At 43.7% G+C, this 20094-nt stretch overlaps 2 protein-coding genes across 3 annotated transcripts; one reads left to right on the forward strand and one right to left on the reverse strand.

The window, feature by feature from the left end:
- The first annotated feature begins 3852 nt into the window (after positions 1 to 3852).
- Positions 3853 to 14982, forward strand: TCTN1 (tectonic family member 1). 2 transcript variants are annotated; one of them, XM_026859537.1, is made up of 13 exons: positions 3853 to 3960; positions 4688 to 4854; positions 5277 to 5364; positions 6265 to 6374; positions 9283 to 9303; positions 9724 to 9849; positions 10458 to 10583; positions 10967 to 11049; positions 11399 to 11539; positions 11830 to 11986; positions 12971 to 13096; positions 13441 to 13585; positions 14150 to 14982. In XM_026859537.1, exons 2-12 carry the CDS (start codon positions 4720 to 4722, stop codon positions 13582 to 13584), a joined length of 1257 nt encoding a protein of 418 aa, XP_026715338.1. In that variant the 5' UTR covers positions 3853 to 3960; positions 4688 to 4719; the 3' UTR covers position 13585; positions 14150 to 14982. The 2 variants fall into 2 exon arrangements, with proteins under 2 accessions (XP_026715338.1, XP_026715337.1); XM_026859536.1 differs by having other exon boundaries at positions 3863 to 3960; positions 4658 to 4854; positions 13441 to 14900.
- HVCN1 (hydrogen voltage gated channel 1) lies at positions 14905 to 19797 on the reverse strand. The gene is made up of 5 exons (XM_026859538.1): positions 19081 to 19797; positions 18458 to 18562; positions 17769 to 18000; positions 15533 to 15645; positions 14905 to 15249 (listed from the first exon to the last, which is right to left on the reverse strand). The coding sequence occupies exons 1-5, from the start codon at positions 19291 to 19293 to the stop codon at positions 15181 to 15183; spliced, it is 732 nt and encodes a 243-aa protein (XP_026715339.1). The 5' UTR covers positions 19294 to 19797; the 3' UTR covers positions 14905 to 15180.
- Between the last annotated feature and the right edge of the window lie 297 nt (positions 19798 to 20094).

A 20094-nucleotide genomic window follows, 5' to 3' on the forward strand; every position in this document is an offset into this window, starting at 1 on the left:
TCACGGACGGTGGGTGCCCTGCGGGGAGGGGTCTGCGGGGCACCGGCGGCCCTTCCCGGGCCAAGGGGAGCCCCGTTCACGGTCTCCTGTCGCCTCTGAGCCCTTGCTCTACCCCCGGCTCCCGCTGTAACCGCTCACGGCTGGGGCAGGCCTGCTCGGCAGCTGCCCTGCTTTCCCCGGGGGATTTATCGGGGCTGTGCTGCAGCGCGGCTCTGAGCACCCCTCTCTGGCAGCACCTCACTGCACCCAGGGCTCGAGGCCTCCTCAGAAAGGCAGGGCTCAGCAAGACCCTTCACAGCCTTCGGGTCCTGGGCACGCTGATCCCTGCATGCACAGTCCTGTGAGTTGGTGCTGACGAGGGCAGGTTCTCCCCGCACCCTGCTTTGAGCCTCCCAGAGGGGACCCAGACTCGCCCTGGCTGGAGATCTCCACTTAAAGACCGAGCTGCCTGTGCACACAGTTTGCCCCAAGACTCCTCATTCAGCCTCAGCTCTGTGGATATATAGTGGCGCTATGGCAATATAGATCACAACTTGTTATTGTGCTGTTAAGGTGTTTCCCCTGTGTCTTCTAATTGGCAGGTAGACTTTTATTGATCTTTTGATTTCCCAGTGTTGTTACCATCAGTTCAGCTTCCCTAGATTACTTGCCAAATTAAACATGTCCCAGTGCGTACCTCCTTAGGGAAAAGACTTAAATCCCTGATCTCAGAGACATAGCCTTGAATCTAATCATCCGTGTTTAAACTTTTCTTGTTTACAAGGTGAGCTAAGGATTCCGGTGCTAAACTGGAACAGTCAGAACTTCAGAGATTCCAGGAAATACCTGGATGCTGTTCAGATGGTCAGAGAGCATCCAGGAGGCCATAGAGAAACAGCCAAGAGTCAAATTGAAATAAAAGAAGCGCTAGTTATGAAAATACGTGTCCTTTGAATGTCTTTTTACGGAGCACGGGTCTTAATTTTCTTCATACTGTACAGTTCTTAACTCTAGATTTATTACAGAGCAGCAACTCTCAAAACCAGTTCAGTAGAGTAATATTTGTTCTTCGAATTTATAAACATTGAAACCTAAGAAGGTTTTAAGAAGTTGCTAGATGTATTTTATTGAGGCAGTTTACAGTATTGCTAGCAATTACTTTCTGTATTGTTGCAATATTTCACACTACCTAAAGACTGAAAGAAAAAACTATATCAAAAAAGTCAACTATGGTTATGTTGGCACATCAGGAAAATATATTAATGGACCCTGAGACATTCTCAATACTTGTAAATATCTCGTTGCTCTATCAAGATGTTTGTTGTTTGTTTTTTTTTTTTCCCCAATAGGCTGAAGCAAGTAGATAAGCATACCTGGCTTGTATCTTTTTCTTTTTTCCCCTCTGCAGAGCTGAGTATATTTTCATACCCTCTAAATTCCAGTTAAGTTGCGCTTTTTTTATTTCACAGGGAATACACCATCATCTTAGTATGGCTTTGGTTTTGTTATTGTGTTCCAAATAGATTTGCTAAGTAGCAGAAAAGGTGGCTTTTAAAAATGGCGCTTTTTTTTAAAAAAAAAAAAGTACATGATTTTGGATATAGACTTTTGACTATTGTCAGAAATAAAGTAGGGTGAAAAATGAAAGTGCTAGGGAACATGTTGTAATGTGTAAAGTTCTAATTCTAATTTAAATCTCTCCTGCAGTTGCCAAGCTGTGTGTTTGTGATCTGTTGGTGGCACAGTGTGATGTAAATTGCTGCTGTGACCCTGATTGCAGCGCAGCTGACTTCAGTCTTTTTACTACATGTTCAGTCCCTATTGTCACGTAAGTGGATAAATAGCTGTATGAAATACAAAATCCTGTTTTATTTGCTGCGTGTGTTTGTAAGGGCTCTATCCACTCCTCTTACCAATTCCTAACCCCCACCCACCTGCCATCCTAGCTCCTGCCTGCCCTTTCACCAGTCCTTCCTGCTCTGGTCCTGTAAACTTTTAGCCCCAACCAGGTAGAACAGCAAATGGACCTCCCACCCCAGTTTTTCATTCACTTACTCCCTCTTTTCTAAAGTCATGCCCCTTGCTTTTCTCTTTCACTGTGCTGCTGTCTGTGGGTGCTTCGGTGGTGATGCCTTCTGTTGCGGGAAGAATAATGCACCTTTAGACTTTCATCAACTTAATGCAGTGTCTGGAAGTTAAGAAAGTTGATACCATGGGACCATCTGGCCACCTCCACAGGTCATCAGCAATTTATCCGTCACCTCTTTCCCTACAGTTTATGATATCAGGTAGAAACTTGATCAATTCAGGGCTTAATGAAGTAGTGTGAGTATCATCGTGATCCTAGTTTTACAAGTCAGCATCCCAACGTGCTGCCTCACTGCCAGTCTGTCACTTTACAAACAGTAAAATGTAGCATTATATCAATAACGTCAGGAGTTGTTTCTTTGATTTTTACAGTTTATCTGAAAATGCCTTCACCCAATTTGAAAATCTTCTCAACAGAAGTTAAGAAAACTCACTTCAAAACTATAATGTAGAAAATCTCTCGGTGACTTGTCAGAACAATAAGTACAGCTCTTCAACCCACCTTCTGCATAAATTACGCCAATTTGAATACTGGGGGTTATTCTCGGTGCTTTGAAATTTGAATTAGCAGTCATCCCAGACCGTGGTTTCTTATTGTTCTTGCACACAATGACTACTTCTACCCATTTATAGATATTTATATATATATCAGAAAGGTCTAATCAACGCCTTCCTGAGTGACAGCTTAATTGTCTCAGGTGACTATTCTGTCTTTGCCAACTAGAAATGCATAAAAAGAAGTTGTGTGTTTCTTTCTCCAAAGTCTTTTGTGTGCCTGAAAATCCATGGGATTTTCAGTGACCACATGTATTGTGGATCTCATTATATACATCTGCATAATTGTGTTAGTTACTGAAAGGGTTTGATCACAAGTAATAGCCTATGTGGTCTCTGAAACAGCAGGAAAAAGGTGTTTGATATATGATGTTAGCCTACTAACGAATGGGTTGGTTTAGCTCCATGCTTAAAAAATAATTCCTAAGCCATTTCACTTTTTCAGTACCTGTCCTTGATTGCTTTAACCCTGCCTAAGCACCAGTTTCACAGGGATCATCGTCTTGTATTTCTAGCATGTAGGACACACCAGTACTCTTCAGGGTATGAACTGGCACATTCGCTCTGCAGCCTGCTGCAGTGCTGGGCTGTTGGTGATGAACCATGGCACATCTACAAATACTTTTCCTAGATCGGATGAGTTACTTCACCTCCCTGTTTCTCACTTTGCCGCTTCTTTTATGTGCTTTCAAGTAGGACTTTCTCCCGCTCCCTCCCACAAAGTGAATATCATTCCAACATTCACAAAACTGACCTTTTTTCTGGTCTACATGCCATCACGTTACCCTAAAGGTCATACTTCCCACTTGTGTTGTATAAATAAAAGTGCTTCTGAGCCTGTAGTGCACCCTGCATCTGTGGTGTCTCACACCATCTGGATCCCATCCAACTTGTCATTTTAGCTCTAATATTATTAGTCGGGCTCTTCCCTTCCCCCTGGTCTGTCTCTTACCTTTCTTCATGTTGCTGCTCACACAGTTTTTCCTCTGCCTGATAAAACATGTTGTGGAATTCTTTTGCTTATTACTAAGCACAGAGGACAAAACAATAAACCTTCTAAAGAGGCAAAATTGCTGGACAAATTGTGTTAAAAAGAGTAATCTCTTTAGTGCTTATTTTGATGCTGCTTCAATACATGAAAAGAACTTTAAAATATAGTCAGTACTAACTTCTAGTGGATTATTGATTGTATTATTATTATTTGCAGAGGTGACAGCCATCTTTGTAGTCAGAAAGCTGCTATATATTCACTTGATGTTGAAGCAAATCCACCAGAAAGGATATTTAAATTAATTGACCAAGTCAATCCCAGTGTTTTCTGCATTCATGCTACAAACTGTAAGTAGAGTTGTTGCCAATATTAAGCGTTGTGCTGTTATTTTTATAAGCTCTTTAGGTACCAGAAACAGACTAAAATTAAAAGTAACCAAACCTGTCAGAAACTGGTTATTCTGTATGCTCACAGTCCTTATTTTGTAATCCCTTTACTTGTGAAACTATGGAGTTAAAACATCTCATACTCTTTTAGTCGTATTTGTTGGAAAAAAATTGTGATCTTGGCGGTGTTTTTTCTTGTAAAGAATTTAGCATCCTCAATAAATCATATTTGAAGTTGTTTCATGGGAAACTGACTCCTTCCTGGTCTGTCACTGTATGTAATAGTCACCAGTGGTACAAATCCTTTATGCCCAGCTTTGAAGTGACTTGCAGAGAAGAAGTGATCAGTGCTATGTTTTCTTAATTTAATTATGACTGTCATCTCATACTTGGCATGAAAACTGCAGACATGAATTGGCATGTCTTTGTTTGGGAACATATACTGTCAGAAAACATGATTTTGAAAGAAAGGGCTTTACCTCTTAAGTTTGTGTTTTCATGGACCTGTGTGAAATGTTGAATTAAGATGCCGCCTTGTTTTTCTTGTCAAGAAAAGAGAAAGCTTTTCTTAAAAGTTGCATTGATATTTTTCTGTAACTAACAACTCCAGATGGAAAAATTGTTACTAAATGCCACTTCTGTATCTTTTATCATAAAGGTTATCTCATTCTTTAACATGTTTTGACAGATAAACAAGCACTCTCCTTCAGTTCCCCTGAAATGCCTACTCCTGAAAATTTTGATCAGTTGCTTGAACAGTTTAGAAGTGCTTCTTTTAGTGCTGAGCCTGACAGCTGGCATATGAACACAGATGCTCAAAGTCCTTCTGATGCGAATGAAACTTTCAGATATGAGGTAAATAACTCTCTGATTCTATCAGTATTAGGTTGTTCCATAAAAGAACAAGTGAGTATCGTTTGCATCTGCTTTTTAAAAAATGCAGTTCTGGAAAAGACAAATTTTATTTTTGCCTTTAAATATAGAAATGTAAAACTAAGAAGTGTAGCATTTTGTGTTAGCTTACTTAAAAAGTGAACTAGATTTTTAAGATCTTTGAAAAATAAGTAGCTGCTTTGCTTTTGTAAACATAAAGTTGTTATCAGTGGTTTAAGAGTTAACATAAAGCTGTGAGCAGTGGCTTAAGAACTGATGCACAAGGTAGTGTACAGTATTGACAGATATAGTGAAAATAAGTACTTTTATACAGATTTATTGTTAATACAAATCCACGGACTGAAACACACCTCTATACTTGAATATGTTGTTTTATTTGGCAGTATGGTGTTCCTATACAGACAGTGGATGCATTTCTAAGACTACCTAGTCCTGTTGTCTCCTCGTGGTGTTCTGATGCGAATCCTGCAGGTTGGAAAATGCAATTTAATATTTTATTTTTTTTTTTTTTTTAATTGCTTTAGAGTATTCTGCTCTGATTTGAGCTTAATCAGTCAGTAAATTGGCACCCACTCAAATGTAAATTCAGGTAAAGATTCATGAACAAACGTTTTTCAAATAGCTTCTGTTTCTCTGGGAGGGGTTTTAGACAGAGGTTGGAAGTTGCGCTGTATCTATATTAAACGTTCAAAGTTAGATATGTAAATCCTTGAGAGGCTTGTTAATGGCTTGTTTATCCAACAGTAAGACATCCCATTTGACATAATTGATTTAATAAATAGGACAAGGGTGACACCGTGAGGGAAGAGGCTATTGGAGAAAGCAAGACCTAACTGGGCAACCTTTGGAAGATGTCCCTGTGGTATAATGAGGTTCCTTTCACAGTTTGAGTACAACTCAAGTCAGACTTGCAGGCTTGAGCCTTACATTTTAATCTTTCACACAGTTCCCTGAAAATCTGCAGAGGTGGAGGGGAAAAAAAAAAAAAAAAAAGCCACAACCAAACCCACATACCTACATTTTCCAAACCCCACTGTTATTATTAAGTATGTTATCATAACAGCCATGGTGATGACCATAGGAAAACTGAAGTCTCTTGTGAAAGAAAAAACCCCGTATAAGATCTCAGAAATGAAGTAATAAATCTTCCTTTAGCTTTTATTAACCTGTTGTTAAGAAATAATATTTGTCTCAGAGCATTTTTGGACAATCTAAGAAAGTATCATTCTTTATAGCTCACATAGAACCTTATCTGCAATAGAAATTATATTTACTTTCACTTTTGCTTACACTTGAGGTTTTCGTATTGGTTTTTATTTCTGCTTTTTATAATTACTCTTTAATTTGGTTCGGTAATACTCTTTTTTCTAGGGTTTTTAGTAAACCAGGCTACAAAATGTACTAGATCAGTAAGTGTGGAAAAATGTGGCAACATTCAAGCAGCTAGTATGCTGTTCTATATCAACTCCAGCATTTTAGCAGTAAGTATGATTTGAAACAGTAATAGAGCTGACCATTGATATTACTTTTTTGCATCTCCAGAATTAAGTAACTTCTATTTACTAAAGGATATGGTGTTTTATTGGATTTTTAAGTTGTGGGTTGGGGAAAAAAAAAAATCTCCCTATGCAGTAGACTTTTACATAGAAAGCCTTTGGAAATGTTTTTACTTCAAGGTCTGGTAACAGAAACATTTACTGTTCTTTGCTAAGCCGACAAAAATAATAGTCTTGAAGAGACAAGCTTATGTCACTGAGCTAACACTGCAGTGGCAGTGGTTTTATGCTTTTGTGCATGTTCAGGTTTTTCCCAGAAGCCTGTTACCAGGGCAGATAATTCTGAGAAGTCTGGGTTTTAAGTACAAAGGTTTACCAACTCTTTAAAAAGAACCTGTAAGGTTTAATCCTCTGCATGTATACCTTTCTTTATAAACCTCAGTTCTTAATAGTGAGATACTGCACATGCATGCTAAGCCTTCTTTATACTCCTCAAAGAACATGACCTTTTACCCCACTGAGAGCAAATTTGTTTGTATCCAGCCTACTACCAAATCCAGTCTGTGGTTATTTTTCAAAGCTAAGCTTACTTTTTCGTTCCTTTTTGAACTGGAGGATGATGTCTTATGTATAAATAAATCCCCTTTACAGATATTCAGGAAGATAAATCATGCATGCAAAATTGAAACAGAAATACATAATACCTTAACTTGATAGCTCCTTCCAGAAGCTGAAGATCGTTGAGAAACAGCCTACTCTCCATCATTAAAATGTTTTAAATTTATGTAATTCTTTACAGTAATTTAATTAGTACTCTCCAGTGAGTGACTGCTTTAAGACCCCCTCCAGTCCCCCCACATTCCAAAGCTATCAACAGGAAGGGAAAGCCCAGCAAGTAGTTGACATTCTCACAGGTGGGATCATTCTCCTGATGGTTGAGGACCTCACTGAAATCAGCAGAGGGTTGCTCACAGCTGTTACCTTTTGATCATCCTCCTGTGGAAGAGGTGGAGAAAAACGGCCTCAGAAGGGCTTTTGAGCATTTCCATGTGCACCCAAAATTTGAGTTCTTGGTGGCTGCAGAACCAGAAAAGAAAAAGCGTGCCTCAGGACAAGCTCCAAGCAGCTGAATGTGTTTGAACTAACAGCTGAATTCCCCTTCCTCACTAGAACAGTGCCTAACACATTCCCGGCGTGCTGCTTGGCAATTAAAATGGCCCAGCTTAGGAGAGGTCAGATTTGTGTCCGAAGTACCTCGGACATTCAGGAAGGATCCGATGCAAGGACTGGAGAAGGCTGAACAGACTCTATGAGATGGTCTGTAGGAAGCTCCCCTTCCCCAAGGGAGCTGAAGATGGGACGTGACTTGGTACTGGGGACAGACAGGGTGGTCGCAGGGCAGAGCAGGGAGCCCTCCCGGTGCCAGCAGGTGGAGCTGCCGGCAAAAGAAATAGCAAAACACATCGTCCCGGGGGGGAGTCCCCGGAGAGAGGACTGGTACAGCAGTTCAAAAAACCCCTCGTTATGAGCCCGTGCTCACTGCCAGGCAACTTGGGTGACAGGAAGGTTTTGGTAATTCCTGCCGTTAATCTCTGCTCTGTCTGGTCTGTCCTGCAGAGGCGAGGGGTGTTGGGGATGCTGTGCTGCTGCCTGCCCCTGCTTGCCTCCCTGGCTGGTGGGAAGATGAGTCAGTGGGAGGCAGCAGTAAGACTGGAGTGCTGTCTACAGAAACATAATCCGTCACCCCAGTCACTGATAAATAGAATTTTAGGAGTGGGGATCATTCTGTCTACCCTCGTCAGAAAGAGCATGCTTCCCTGAAGGATGAGTTTAATCTTTACCGGCACTTCTATTCGTACAGCTAATTCTGATGGCTGAGCTGTACCTCAGGATGTTGATATAAATATGTGACAGTGTATTTTCCCTGCATCTCCTTCAGGAATGTGTTCTCTGCCGTGATGTTAGATGAGCAAACTGGTCTCTGTATCCTGTCAGAGTTCTGCAGAACTTGCTTCACAGTCAGAGGAAAATTTTTGGTCCCTTCCCAAAGATGTGAATTAGACACTCATTGGGAAGTCACGAAAATAAAACTTTTAAGAAAATGGTGCTCTATGTGAGTATTTTTCAGGCCTGATTGATGCTCTTGGTCTGACATTTCTGCTTTTCCATGAAAATTTGGTGGAAATTTTCCAGTGGGGCAACTGTGCACGTCCACGTGCTGTGTAACAAAGAGGGATAGTTGCTTCTCCTTTCTTAGTTTAGACACCGTGAAACTGTGGACTCATTACCGTCAGAACGGGACAACAAAAGCTCATTTCTTTGGGTACGAACAGCCTGGCTGACTTCCTAAACTCTCAGTCTATGAATAGTTACGTTGCACAGATCTGCCATAGGAACAGTGTTCCCTGACGCCCTCAATAGGTCAAACGATAACGATGCACAGTAACACTCATGCCAAACTTTGAGATGCCTTTCTCGGGTCACCTTTCTGATGCAAGTCAATTTTTTCAGTGTTTCTTAGTTCTGAGTTGCAAATAGGGTGTCCAAGGGAAACACCGGATTCACCTAATACTTATTTAATGCAATGCATATTTATTGGGAATGTAGTCAAAGCTAGGCTTGATGCAAAACTGATGGAAGTCACTAAGAAATTTTCTAGTTACTGTCAGGGAAAGAAGAGGATTTGTCACCTAGCCACAGAGAATGCCAGTTATTTTCACACTGCTTGGATAGAGCAGTGTTTACCCAATCACTTCCACAACGTAAAAGTTATCATAACGATACAGAGTTAAATAGGCAAAGCAGTTAAGCTTTAAAATGCTTTACTTCACTGCTACTTGTAATGGGTCATACCTTTGCTATTGTTTGAATTTGTTCTTTTATTCTTCTCTAGGTGCCCAAATCAAGTCAGATGGTAAGTATCCTTCTAACTTAGTTGGAACAGCTGGGGGCAAAATTCTTACTCAGTTATAGTCAGTGGGAGTTTTCTGCTGACTTCATCAGAACAGGGACTTAATCTTTAAATTAAAAAAATTTCCCTCACTTGCTATCATTAATAATACTTAGTAACTCCAAGATAATACACTGCCAGCAAACATTTAAGCCTGATGCATTCCCCTCATACAAAACTCTCTTTTTTTAAAGTAACTCTCTCTAGTTACTTAAAAACAGAACCTTTTGTTGAACTTCAGGGATGCACGTAACACAGCAGTTGTTCAGAGTTGGCTGCTGTTTCTGTGGAACAGAACCCGGAAGGGTCACAAATATAATAATACAGAAAAAGCCAAAAATAATTATACACAATATTCAGAAATGTCACGAATTTGTTTTTCAGGTTAATATTACTGTCCGGTCCATAGTTGTCCAGTCTCTGAATGGAATGCGGACCTTACTTAATGGTAGCGATGTCCTCAGGCTCCCTATGATTTTGGATGAACTGTGCATAAATATAGTTCTTGGGGTAGGTACGACAGTTCTTTTCCTCCTCGCGTTTGATGGAAAGCATGTCTGCATCAAATAATTTCTGATGCACAAATTACAAAGATGTGAGAAGGGCCTTGCACAGATTCCATACATCGTGACATCTCTATAGCAAATGTGACAGGAAAAACACTGACTTTGGGATAAAAAGTGAGTGTTTTGCAACAAAATAATAACTATATGCAACATAAGAGGGAGACAGGGTGAAATCCTTTTCTGTTATTACTGTGTGTATGTGACATAACAGACAATAACATGAGTTTAGAATCTCTATTACGCTTGGGAGAAGATGACTTCAGGCACAGTGGTGGCAGAGACAGGAATACACAGTGCGAATCATCTTTTCATCTTAAATAGATGAACGTTGGGTTATGCTTAGAAGGGGTTTATCAAGGAATCAGTTTTGGAGAGGCTCCAGCCTTCAGAGGATATAGTATATCTCTACCATGTAGTTGAGTGTTTCTTAAGCACGGAAGAAAGAAAACAATACTTACATAATTTTAAATTCCTTTTTTTTTTTTTTTTTTTTCTTAGTTTCATACTCTTATGTATTTGTTCTAATTCATATCCAAACTGTTTAATTTTCAGGTGAGTTATCACATTACATACACAGACGCAGGAGAAATAATAGAAGCAGCTGCTTCTTTTGTCTTGGGGGCAATTAACAAAGAAGCACTTTCAATACAGCAGAGCTTTGAAATCAGCTTTACTCAGGTAACTGCTAGAGATGTTACGGATGACTTGTTGAAAGACATTTAATTACAAAACTTATTAAACTTGAATCAGAACAATTGTTAGCAGCAAGGTAAAATGTAACTTGCCCTGGATACTCAAGTAAGGCAGCATTTCAGAACTGGGCAATAAAAGTCTCTCAAGTCTGTTCCTCACGTTTAGAAGAATCATCTTGTGACTCTGTATAACTGTATCCAGTGAAAGCAAAGCCTGTTCCAGTATTAGAGAACTGTTACAATTTTACAGAGCACTCCTACTACTTATCATTGTTCAAGGCAGTTAATCCTAAACCAAGTGAAATATTTCTGTGTTTTCCAAGCATTTCAGTACAGGACAAGAACTAACACCGTACGTTTGCACTGCAGGTAAATACAAAGCCAGTTCCCCTCAGTGGTAATCCAGGTTACGTTGTTGGACTGCCTCTCCGAGCAGGCTTCCGGCCACAAGGATATCCTTTCCCTGTTGAAATTTTGTTTGCAGCACTTGTTCTGCTCTGTCTTCACAAACATTTTCTAGCATGGACATCTGTAAAATATATCTGTTCTTTGCCAAAAGTAAAAGTGGGCTTTTTTTGGCTAAGTTTTAGGAGTAGCGAATGACTCAGTCCTGACAGCAATCTCCTGGGACTTTTTCCTGAGATAGATTTAGCCCTTCATTGTACACTCTAGTGCTTTTTCACAGCATAAGAGGAGTCTTGAGCTATTATAGCACTTTCAGATATATTTTAAGGATATGAGTAAGGATTCTTTCTTCATGATATACATCAAGTATTGAATTTCCCTTTAACTGTGTGTTACATCTGGCATCATTCAGAATACTAACAAATACAGTCAACTTACCATTCTGCAAAGTACATCCAACCAGGACTGTCTGGCAGCACAGGGAGCCAGAACCCCAGTATTATTTGGTTATAACATGATATCGGGCTGTAAGTTACGGTAAGAGGACTTTTTTTTTTTTTTATTTAACCCTCCGACAACCCTTTCCATTAGGATCTGTTCAGGTCCTGAGACATTTATACAGCTGTAGCAGTATTGGGAATGGGGTATTTAATTATAAAAAATGTCATTTAATTAAAAATGGCCTTTCTCTTGAAAAGATTGTGTACATTAGCAACTGTAGCCAGAAGGCTTGAACAGTGCATGAGAGCAAGGAGAAATTATTACTGTGCCAAAGTGATGGATTTTGCTTTAACTCATCATTTTTAATTTTTTTTTTTTTCTGGAAGAATTACAGCAGCTATGAAATGCCAACCCTTGACTCAGACCCTCCTAGATTTACTGAAGGGACAAAGCTTTCCTGAATACGTGGCCTCATTTGGAAATTCTCAAGCCCAGGATGTGCTCGACTGGGTGCCAATAACTCACCTCCACACCTCAGAACAGGTGAAAGTTACACCACTACCACCACCCCCTTCACTCCCACTGTCCTCTCTCCTGACATCTGTACCTGTGCTGTAGCAGCAGTTTAGTCTTCTCTGACCTATGGAGAAAAAAATTTCAGAATCAAACTGAAGGGAAGTCTTCCTGGAATATTAAAAAACAAGGGGTTTCACTCTTGCTGTAAGGACAGAGTTTACATTTAATCAAGCTGGTATCCTCAGTTATGGATCAGGACAACACGTCAGGTACAAAACAACCCAGTTCTAACCACAATTTAGTCTCTTGCTGTTTAGATGTGATTGAAACACACAACTGGCAAGGTTGGAAGAGTGAAGTAACAGAATCAGCATTTCTACTTGGTGCTCTTATACCAGGCTAGAGTAAGATAGCAAGAATCTTTTAAAGCACAGAAACAGTGAGCCAAACAACACGTTTATTCTCCACATCTTCTGTCCCAGCCCTTCCCCTCCCCATGCAGTGCAGACCCTGCTGTTGGGTGGGTGCTGAATACAGCACCCTCCCAAGGACAGCTTGTATGCTTTTGCAGCTAAATAGTGAATGATTTCTGTAACCAGAAACTTGGTGGTTCAAGAAGAAATACTTAAAAGTATTTAAGATTGTATAGCTTCAAAATTCTGTCCTGACAGAGTTAAGGATTTTCTACTGTTCCAGCGATGTTGCTGAAATACATCTTTGTACTAAAAAGAGCCAGCTCAGCACTGTCACCAAGAGCCAAAGTCCTGCCTCAGGTGGAACAGTCCTGCCTGAAGTGCAGTTACAGAGTCAGTTTGTCACCTGTGGAGAAACTGCAGGGACACCTGAGCCAAGGCTGCAGGCAGCGGTCCAGGGCACAGCCATGGTGCAGTCGCTCCGGTAACCTCCCAGCATGAGCTTTCTGGGGGCATTCTGCCAGTTTAATAAGATGAATAATTAATGTGGTCACTCTCGTACAAGTCAGACAATGAGAGAATTTATAACACTTTTCAGAGCTCATGCCAAATACCGGTATCCCTTGAAATAGAAGTGAAGTGGACTAAATATGGATCCCTGGTCAATCCACAAGCCAGAATAGTGAACGTTACAGCAACAATCACTACCACCACAGCGAAGCAGGTATGTAATTAAATTACAGGATTTAAGATAAAAAGAAGCAAACCAAGCCATTGGGTATTGGCTGTGCAATAAGTGACCCAGTTAATCTCTTTATCTAAAGGTAACACTTCTTATTAGAACATATTGCACCCAACAGTTTCTGTTCCAACTCAAACACAACTGTGGGCTGCTTGCCAAAACACACTTCAATAAAAATCTATACATCATTCATGAAAAGAAACGTGGAACTGTATATGAAAAAAACAAGTTACTACAAAGAATAGCTGAAAATATAGCCCAGTCCAGGTAAAGTAGTGCTGCAAAGAGAAGGCTGAAGCTAATGAACGTTTGTATTTTCCTTGCAGCTTCCCTCAGGAAGGGAAAGGACGATTCCTATAACAAGTTCTGTTGTTTTCACTGATATTTCTGCACCTGCAGAGCCAGGCTATAAAGCTTGGCCCACCATTAATGTCAAGTTACCCTTTGATTTTTTCTTTCCTTTTGTCTAAGGTAAGTATGCACGTAAAAAATTTTTAGCCCATTTCCTACAGCGAGGTTTATCCAGTCACTGCAGTGGGCCATCAGTTTCTTCTAAATTGTAGACACACTGGGTTAAAATTTGCCAAGAGAGAAAGGGTGAGCCCTTACAAGGGTTCTCAGAAGCTTTAGGGCAGGAAAAAACCCACATCAGTGGCAAGTTCCCAGTTATACCTCTGCAGAGAGGAAAAAGGGTTGCAGGATGAACTTGATGACGCTCTAGCTGGCCGGTCAGCACACATCCAGCCACCAGCCTTCCAGCCCAGTGGCCGCTCTGAAGTAGCACTAGTCCAAGCTGCCTGCCTAGAGTGTGGAGGCAGGAGGGGCCAGGGAGAGCACAGGGACACGCTACGGCTCCGTAGGAAACTGGGTTTCATTATTCCGGGAACTGAGCAGAGCTAACTTGTTAATTAAAGTAATCATGTGCTAGTAGATAAGGCTTCTGCTTTATCTCACCTCATAGATGAATAAGCCACGTATTTCTAGCTATTTTTCCCAAACCACTAATTAATTACCTTTCTTGAAAAATCCAAACAGTTAAGTGATGCTTTCAGAAAAGCTCAGTGACCCTTCCAGCTGACTCTGGCTGAAATCAGTTGGAGACACCTGCTACAGTCAACACCTTTCTAAATTCCCACTTACCCGAATCTTGGTCTTCAACTATAAAATAAGTCTCTCCACGGGGACCTTCTAGTACCTGAAAAAGTTCATGTTGTGTTCAAACACCAGTCTGGTCCTTTAGGTTTCCTAACGGCTTTCCTGGAGTCTAACTGTCCCCAGCAGTCCACTCACCTACATCTCTTCTTACATATTCTAATTCTTTTAATATGTTGATTTATGAGCTCTGGAAACAAAAGAACTTTGTAGCCCAGCGGGCTGCAAACGAACGCTTAAAATGGAAGAAGAGACGAGAGAATGCAGCATCAAACCTCAAATCTGCTGTTGAGAACGAGGCATTGTTTGACGTCAGGTGGCACACGTTTGCCTCTATTTTGGTGCTGATTTGATTGTCAACTAAAAGGAGTGGTGTGTTGGTATTTTTGAAATGAATATTATATAAATAACAAAGCGGCACAAGCAGCAACAGAAATGAGGAAAGTACCAACAATATGAAAAGAATGGTTGGCAAAGAAGAGATGCACTTAACGATGAAGGGTCAGCTTGGAGAGAAGAAACGACCTTTTCAGCCTGGGTTCTTACCGTTTGCTCTGCAAGTTTCTACAAGACATTACAAACAAAGCATGTCATTGCAGAAAAATTCAGCAAAAGTCAGCGGTACTTTCATAAATGTATAGCTTGTAAAGTTGTCTTTATTAAATTATTTTGCCGTTTGAACTGTACAACTGTACAAGAAACGTCTTACGAAATCACTGTTTACGGGGAGGCCGCGTGATTAATTTTCCAGCAAAATTATTCCTGCAATCCCAAGATCTAATCAAAGTGTGGTCAAATAGAAAACGTTTACAGACAACACTATACAAGAGAAAGCAAAGAGAGAGGAAAACCTTTCAGGTCAAACTGGTACATTTCAACACTGCACTCTCCAGGGCAGACTTCTCCCCCCCTCCTCAGGAACCTCGCTCGCTGATGAGTCCGTGGTCTTTTAAAATCTTGTTAAGCCTCTCAATTTCTTGCTCCTGTTGGGAAAAAAAAAAGAAAAAGTCAAATCATGAATATAGTTCTTATCTTAAAATAGTTTCCCGGGTTCCCACAGATCTTCCCACTGCTGAAACCTATCTTGAGCTGCAGTAAAACAGGGCGACCTGGCTAAAGTAAGTAGGACAGGCAGGGTTGTGGTTCTTTGTCCCAGGTTACCCCACGAGTTTCTGATGAAACCAAGCTGACTGTGGCAACCTGGCAAAAGGATCCCAAACCAGCTTGTCCTGAGGGTTTTTGCTTAAATTAAAAGCATTTTCTTACCTTCTCTACACAGCTGTGTTCCAGTTGTTCAACCTTTGTTGCAAGTTTCAGGTTTGCTTGCTTTAGCTTGGACACTTGTTGTTCAGAGCGGGTCTTTACCGACAGAATTATTCCTGCGAAACGATTCACAGTGGATTCATTTTTACAGCGTAAAACAGCTGCTAGCAGGAGGTGAACAGGACGTGGGGTCTGTAGTCAAGGAGTTAAACGTGTTCCTCTCCAGCTCTGGTTCTGTCATCTTCCAACCACCCTTCCCAAGTGCTTTTCTTAATGAGGAGGGTTTTAAACGAGCCACCCCAGGGATTCAGATACCGATACTCTGCTGGGAAGAGGCAGTCTGGCCTCTGAGCTGAATTAATCAGTCAGACTGTCATTCAAATCCTGAATTTGAATTTGCTCCCTTGGCAGAGCCCGGAGGGGGATGTAACTGGCAGCTTTGTTGCCACGAGGGGCTGTGTTTTCAGGGGGAGCCTTGCTCTGACAGCAGTGCGCAGCACAGCCCGGGGCACGAGGCTCGTGGCCCATCGCAGCGGGATGTGGAACATCATCTGCTCCTTAAGGTTTTGGCTGCAGCAAGGGCACTGAGGTTCGTCACCAGGGAGGTGTCGCTTCTCGACTGAAAAATTGTTACACGTGAACTTAGCCCCCACAGTAAAGGCATTTTCTTCCCACCTTTTTCCAAGGGGGGGGGGGGAAAGAAATGTAAGAAATTTTAAAAAGCTTCGTAAGAACATCAAGAACATCACGTTCTTCCTACCCAACAGAGCTCTCCTCCAGCTGCTGACAGAACGTGCTCGAAGGCAGTTTCTAGTGCTACAGGCAGCAGGCTTGAAGGTTTGGGGGTTCATTTCTCTGAAGACAAAGCAGCGATGCTGCTTATTTGCATTGATAACATCAAACAGCCCCCACCTGCCTGTAACCCGCTCCCTATCAAGCGACAGCCACCCAAGGCAGTGAGCCCTGCCCAGGTTTAGACACACAACACCCGAAGCTCAGGGCAGATTTTCTTTGTCCCCTCAGTTGCTCCAAGCAGGCAGGCAGGGCAAAAAGCTTGGGGGGGGGGGGGAAAACCAGGGGTGAGGGGTTTTGGTGTAAACACAATACTGGTTTTCTGCTGTGAAATGGTGTGTTAAGAGACACCGAGGTTCCCGTGGCTCACGCAGCTGCACACAAATGCTGTTTCTCTCCGACTTTCTCTCTGAACTAAGAAAAGCCACAAGCTGCTCTCACATCTTCCCTTTTCCCAGCCACCGCCGCCGATCAGGCACGTTCGTTCTCCCCATCAAAAGAGCAGCGAGGGGCCGCAGGTGACAGCCCCGGTCCCAGCCACCCTCTCCTTTTATTCCAGCTAAAAGACCTAGAAGCTGCATCAAGTACAGAGCACTTGTAGGCACAGGGCAGTACCGGGCTGAGGTTTCATGGAGGAATTAGAGATAATCTCATGGCCACATTTTTTTTTTTGTTTGTTTGCATCCCAAAGTCTCTTCCCTCAGAAGGCAGAAAATGTTTCCAGCTACACTTGTTTCAGTAGTGTCTGAGTTTACATCTATCTGCAGCAATTTACAGTTACAACAGCAGAGTCGGTAAAGTCTGATTTTACAACAGCAGAGTCGGTAAAGTCTGATTTGGGGACATTTTATATTCCTCTTTTTACAGCGAGCCCTTTGAATCCAAGCAAGACAGATCCAGAGTGAGATCAGGACGTTCCCTGCAGCATCCCTGGAGGGGATGACAGAGTTGCAGCAGAATGTCAGAGCAGTTAAACTCACTCTGCCACAGCAGTAGATCGAGGAGAGCAGGGGTTTACCCTTCTCCCCGGTTAAAACATTGCCAAAAGGATCCTACAATGCAAATTTAAGATGTGAGCCAGCCCCCTCCAGGAGGGAGGGATGCAAGAACGGATTAAGGGTTGATTTTAGGGGAATGTGCGAGTGCTGCCGTGCTAGAGCTGGGGATCTCTGCTAGCGCCAGGCAGCTGCTCTGCCCCCGTCACTGAGGCACAGCACCAACACAAGCAGCAGATTATTGCTGCTCCAAAGAAATCACAGCCTAATTAATGCTTCAGCAATGAAAAACCACGCAGGCAAAACTTTGAGTTCGCTGGGAGAGCAAGACCCTGGGGTCTTGCAGATGACTTTGAGGAAGAAACAAAGACACAAGCCCAGATAATTCAGGCAAGGTCAGCAAATCCAGCCCAAGTGCCAGGGAAAGCTCCCGACCGGGCGCACACACCTACCGTTGATAATCCTGGCCACTCGCCACAGCCGCAGGAGTATCAGCAGCCCGACAGCTTCAAACTCGTGTTCCCGGAAGATCAGGACAACGTCGAGGATGAACGACACGATAACGACAACCCCATCCAGCACTTCAAACTTATGGTGGAAGAACTCCCAGCGGTAGACGAAGACTTTAAACCCCACCTCAACCAGGAAGATGGTTAAAATGGAAAGGGAGAGGTAGTGGAAAACCTGGGAAAAGACAGTGCAAGTTTAGAGCCAGGAAACCCTCCTGTGTTGGAGAAAACCTCCACCACTTGAGGACGTGTCTAATTTGGCTCTACAAGAAGGGCTGGGAACTTTTCTTCTGCTCTACGGGACAACCAGAGCCAGCATGTGGCAGCCAGTGGCTTTGGGTAAGCCGGACTCGGAGGTGTGATGACTGGGAGAAGGGTGGCGAGAACAATTCAGCTCTGCCACAGCCCATGGAAACACGAAGCTGCTGCACAGACAAGCCCGAGCCGGGTCGGGTCGGCCCCGCACGCTGCAGGGCTGTCACACTCGTCCCGGCCAGACCTTCGTCCCTGTGCCTGCAACTGCCAGCTCGGCAGGGCTGAAGGCTGAGGTCTTGCCTGGTTGTCCTATCTAGTGGGCTTTGAACACCAAAGAGGGAAATCACGGTTCCCACTGACACTTCCCTGCATTTTACCTTCGGGGTTATATTGTATTTGTCTGGATGGATGATTTTCAAGTCCATAAGCAACTCCCCCAGCACCAACAAGGCATCCAGGATGACCAAGCAGACAACCAAGATCTGTTGGAGGAGAAGAACCAATATGAAACCCTCTCCCAACACGGGGATATCACCAAGAGGAGCTGACACAGCCTTCAGCTAAACATGTCTCAGTGCTCACACAGGGTGTGTGGCCAGGCCCTGCCCTGTGTCCCCGATTCAGTTGGTTCCATTTCACGACTCCCACTGCTCCTGGTCGGTGGGTTACTCCTGCAAAGTCTTGCCTTGCACAAAACTGCCTGTCTCCCCACGTTTCCTCCCACTGTTTGGTGCGGGAGCTCGAGCTGGGGGAGAGCACGTGCCTCTGCCGGTGCCGTGACGAGCGAGCACTGAGGCTTGTCGCCGCTCAGGAAGCACCTGCACCCGCTGCGACAGGAGGGCCCAGCTCGGAGGCAGCAGCCGCCCTCATGAGCTGCTCACGAGCTGGGTGCTGCTCCCAGCCCGCCCCGAGCGCCATCCCACATCAGCTCTGCTGTCCCAGGTGCCTTTGGCCAAATCTCACCCTCATCTCCCTCTGGCCTGGGTTTGTCCTGCCTCACCTGAAACCTGCGGGAGCTGAAGAGCTTTTTCATCATGTCCTGGAAGGAGACGCGGCTCCTGGTGGGCTCCAGCTTGATCTCTGAATCTGGCTGCTTCTCCCCATTGTCCCCAGCTGCCACCTCCTCCTCCTCGTCTTCCCATTTCCGATAGTCATTGTTCCACTGCACGGGGTCGTCCCCCACCACCGTGAAGTGCTTCAGGTACCTGGACATGGCTCTGGATCAAGCTGGCATCACCCTGCCAACGTCTGAGGGGAGAGAGCAGAGGGTCACCTCCCCGCTCGGGGATGCCAAATCTCCCTCGTTTCACCACAGCGAGCGTGACAAGAGCGTGACACTTCATTCAGCCACAGCTGGCCAGGCACCGTGGACAGACCCTGGTGACGGGAAATTGCTTAACGGTGGAGCCGCTTGTTTTGCATCACCTCCCACGGGGCGACGTGGAGCCCCCACCACCCTCCCCGGTGCTGTTTGAGCCCCGTCGGTCACGCTGCTCTACAACGAGGAACTTCCTCGCGAGGTATTTCCAAACATCTCAAAATAAAGCATCGATTACAGGACAAAAAACCCCCAGCCCTTATCTTGCATCTAGTGATGCAAGAGGAGGCAGCTGCCTATTTCCTGTTGGAAAGAGCCGTTGTGCTCCTATTAGACACTGATCGATGGAGTTCTTGGTCAGAAGCTGGAAGCAGATTTCTTCCCTTTCATTTGCTCTCTCGTGCCCCACGGAGAGGCTGCTGTTGGCATCGGGGCTGAGACAAACCCCCCACTGCCCTCGTCCCTTCAGGTGGCAGCCCAACTGTCCCCGGGCTAACTGGAGCACCCTCACCCTCCAGCCACACCACCAAGCTGAAGAACGACCATAATTTCCCTTCAGTAACATCGGGGGCCACCGCAGCAGGTGGCCCCCACATCCCAGCGCGGCCGGCGGGCAGTGCCGCCCTCCCCATCTCTGCTCCCCGCAGCCCCCAGAGCCGACCTCACCCTCGGGCCCCCCGCCCTCAGCCCGTCCCC

Source organism: Athene cunicularia (assembly GCF_003259725.1).
Source record: "Athene cunicularia isolate RWA chromosome 15 unlocalized genomic scaffold, athCun1 chr15_part1, whole genome shotgun sequence".
Taxonomy (NCBI): domain Eukaryota; kingdom Metazoa; phylum Chordata; class Aves; order Strigiformes; family Strigidae; genus Athene; species Athene cunicularia.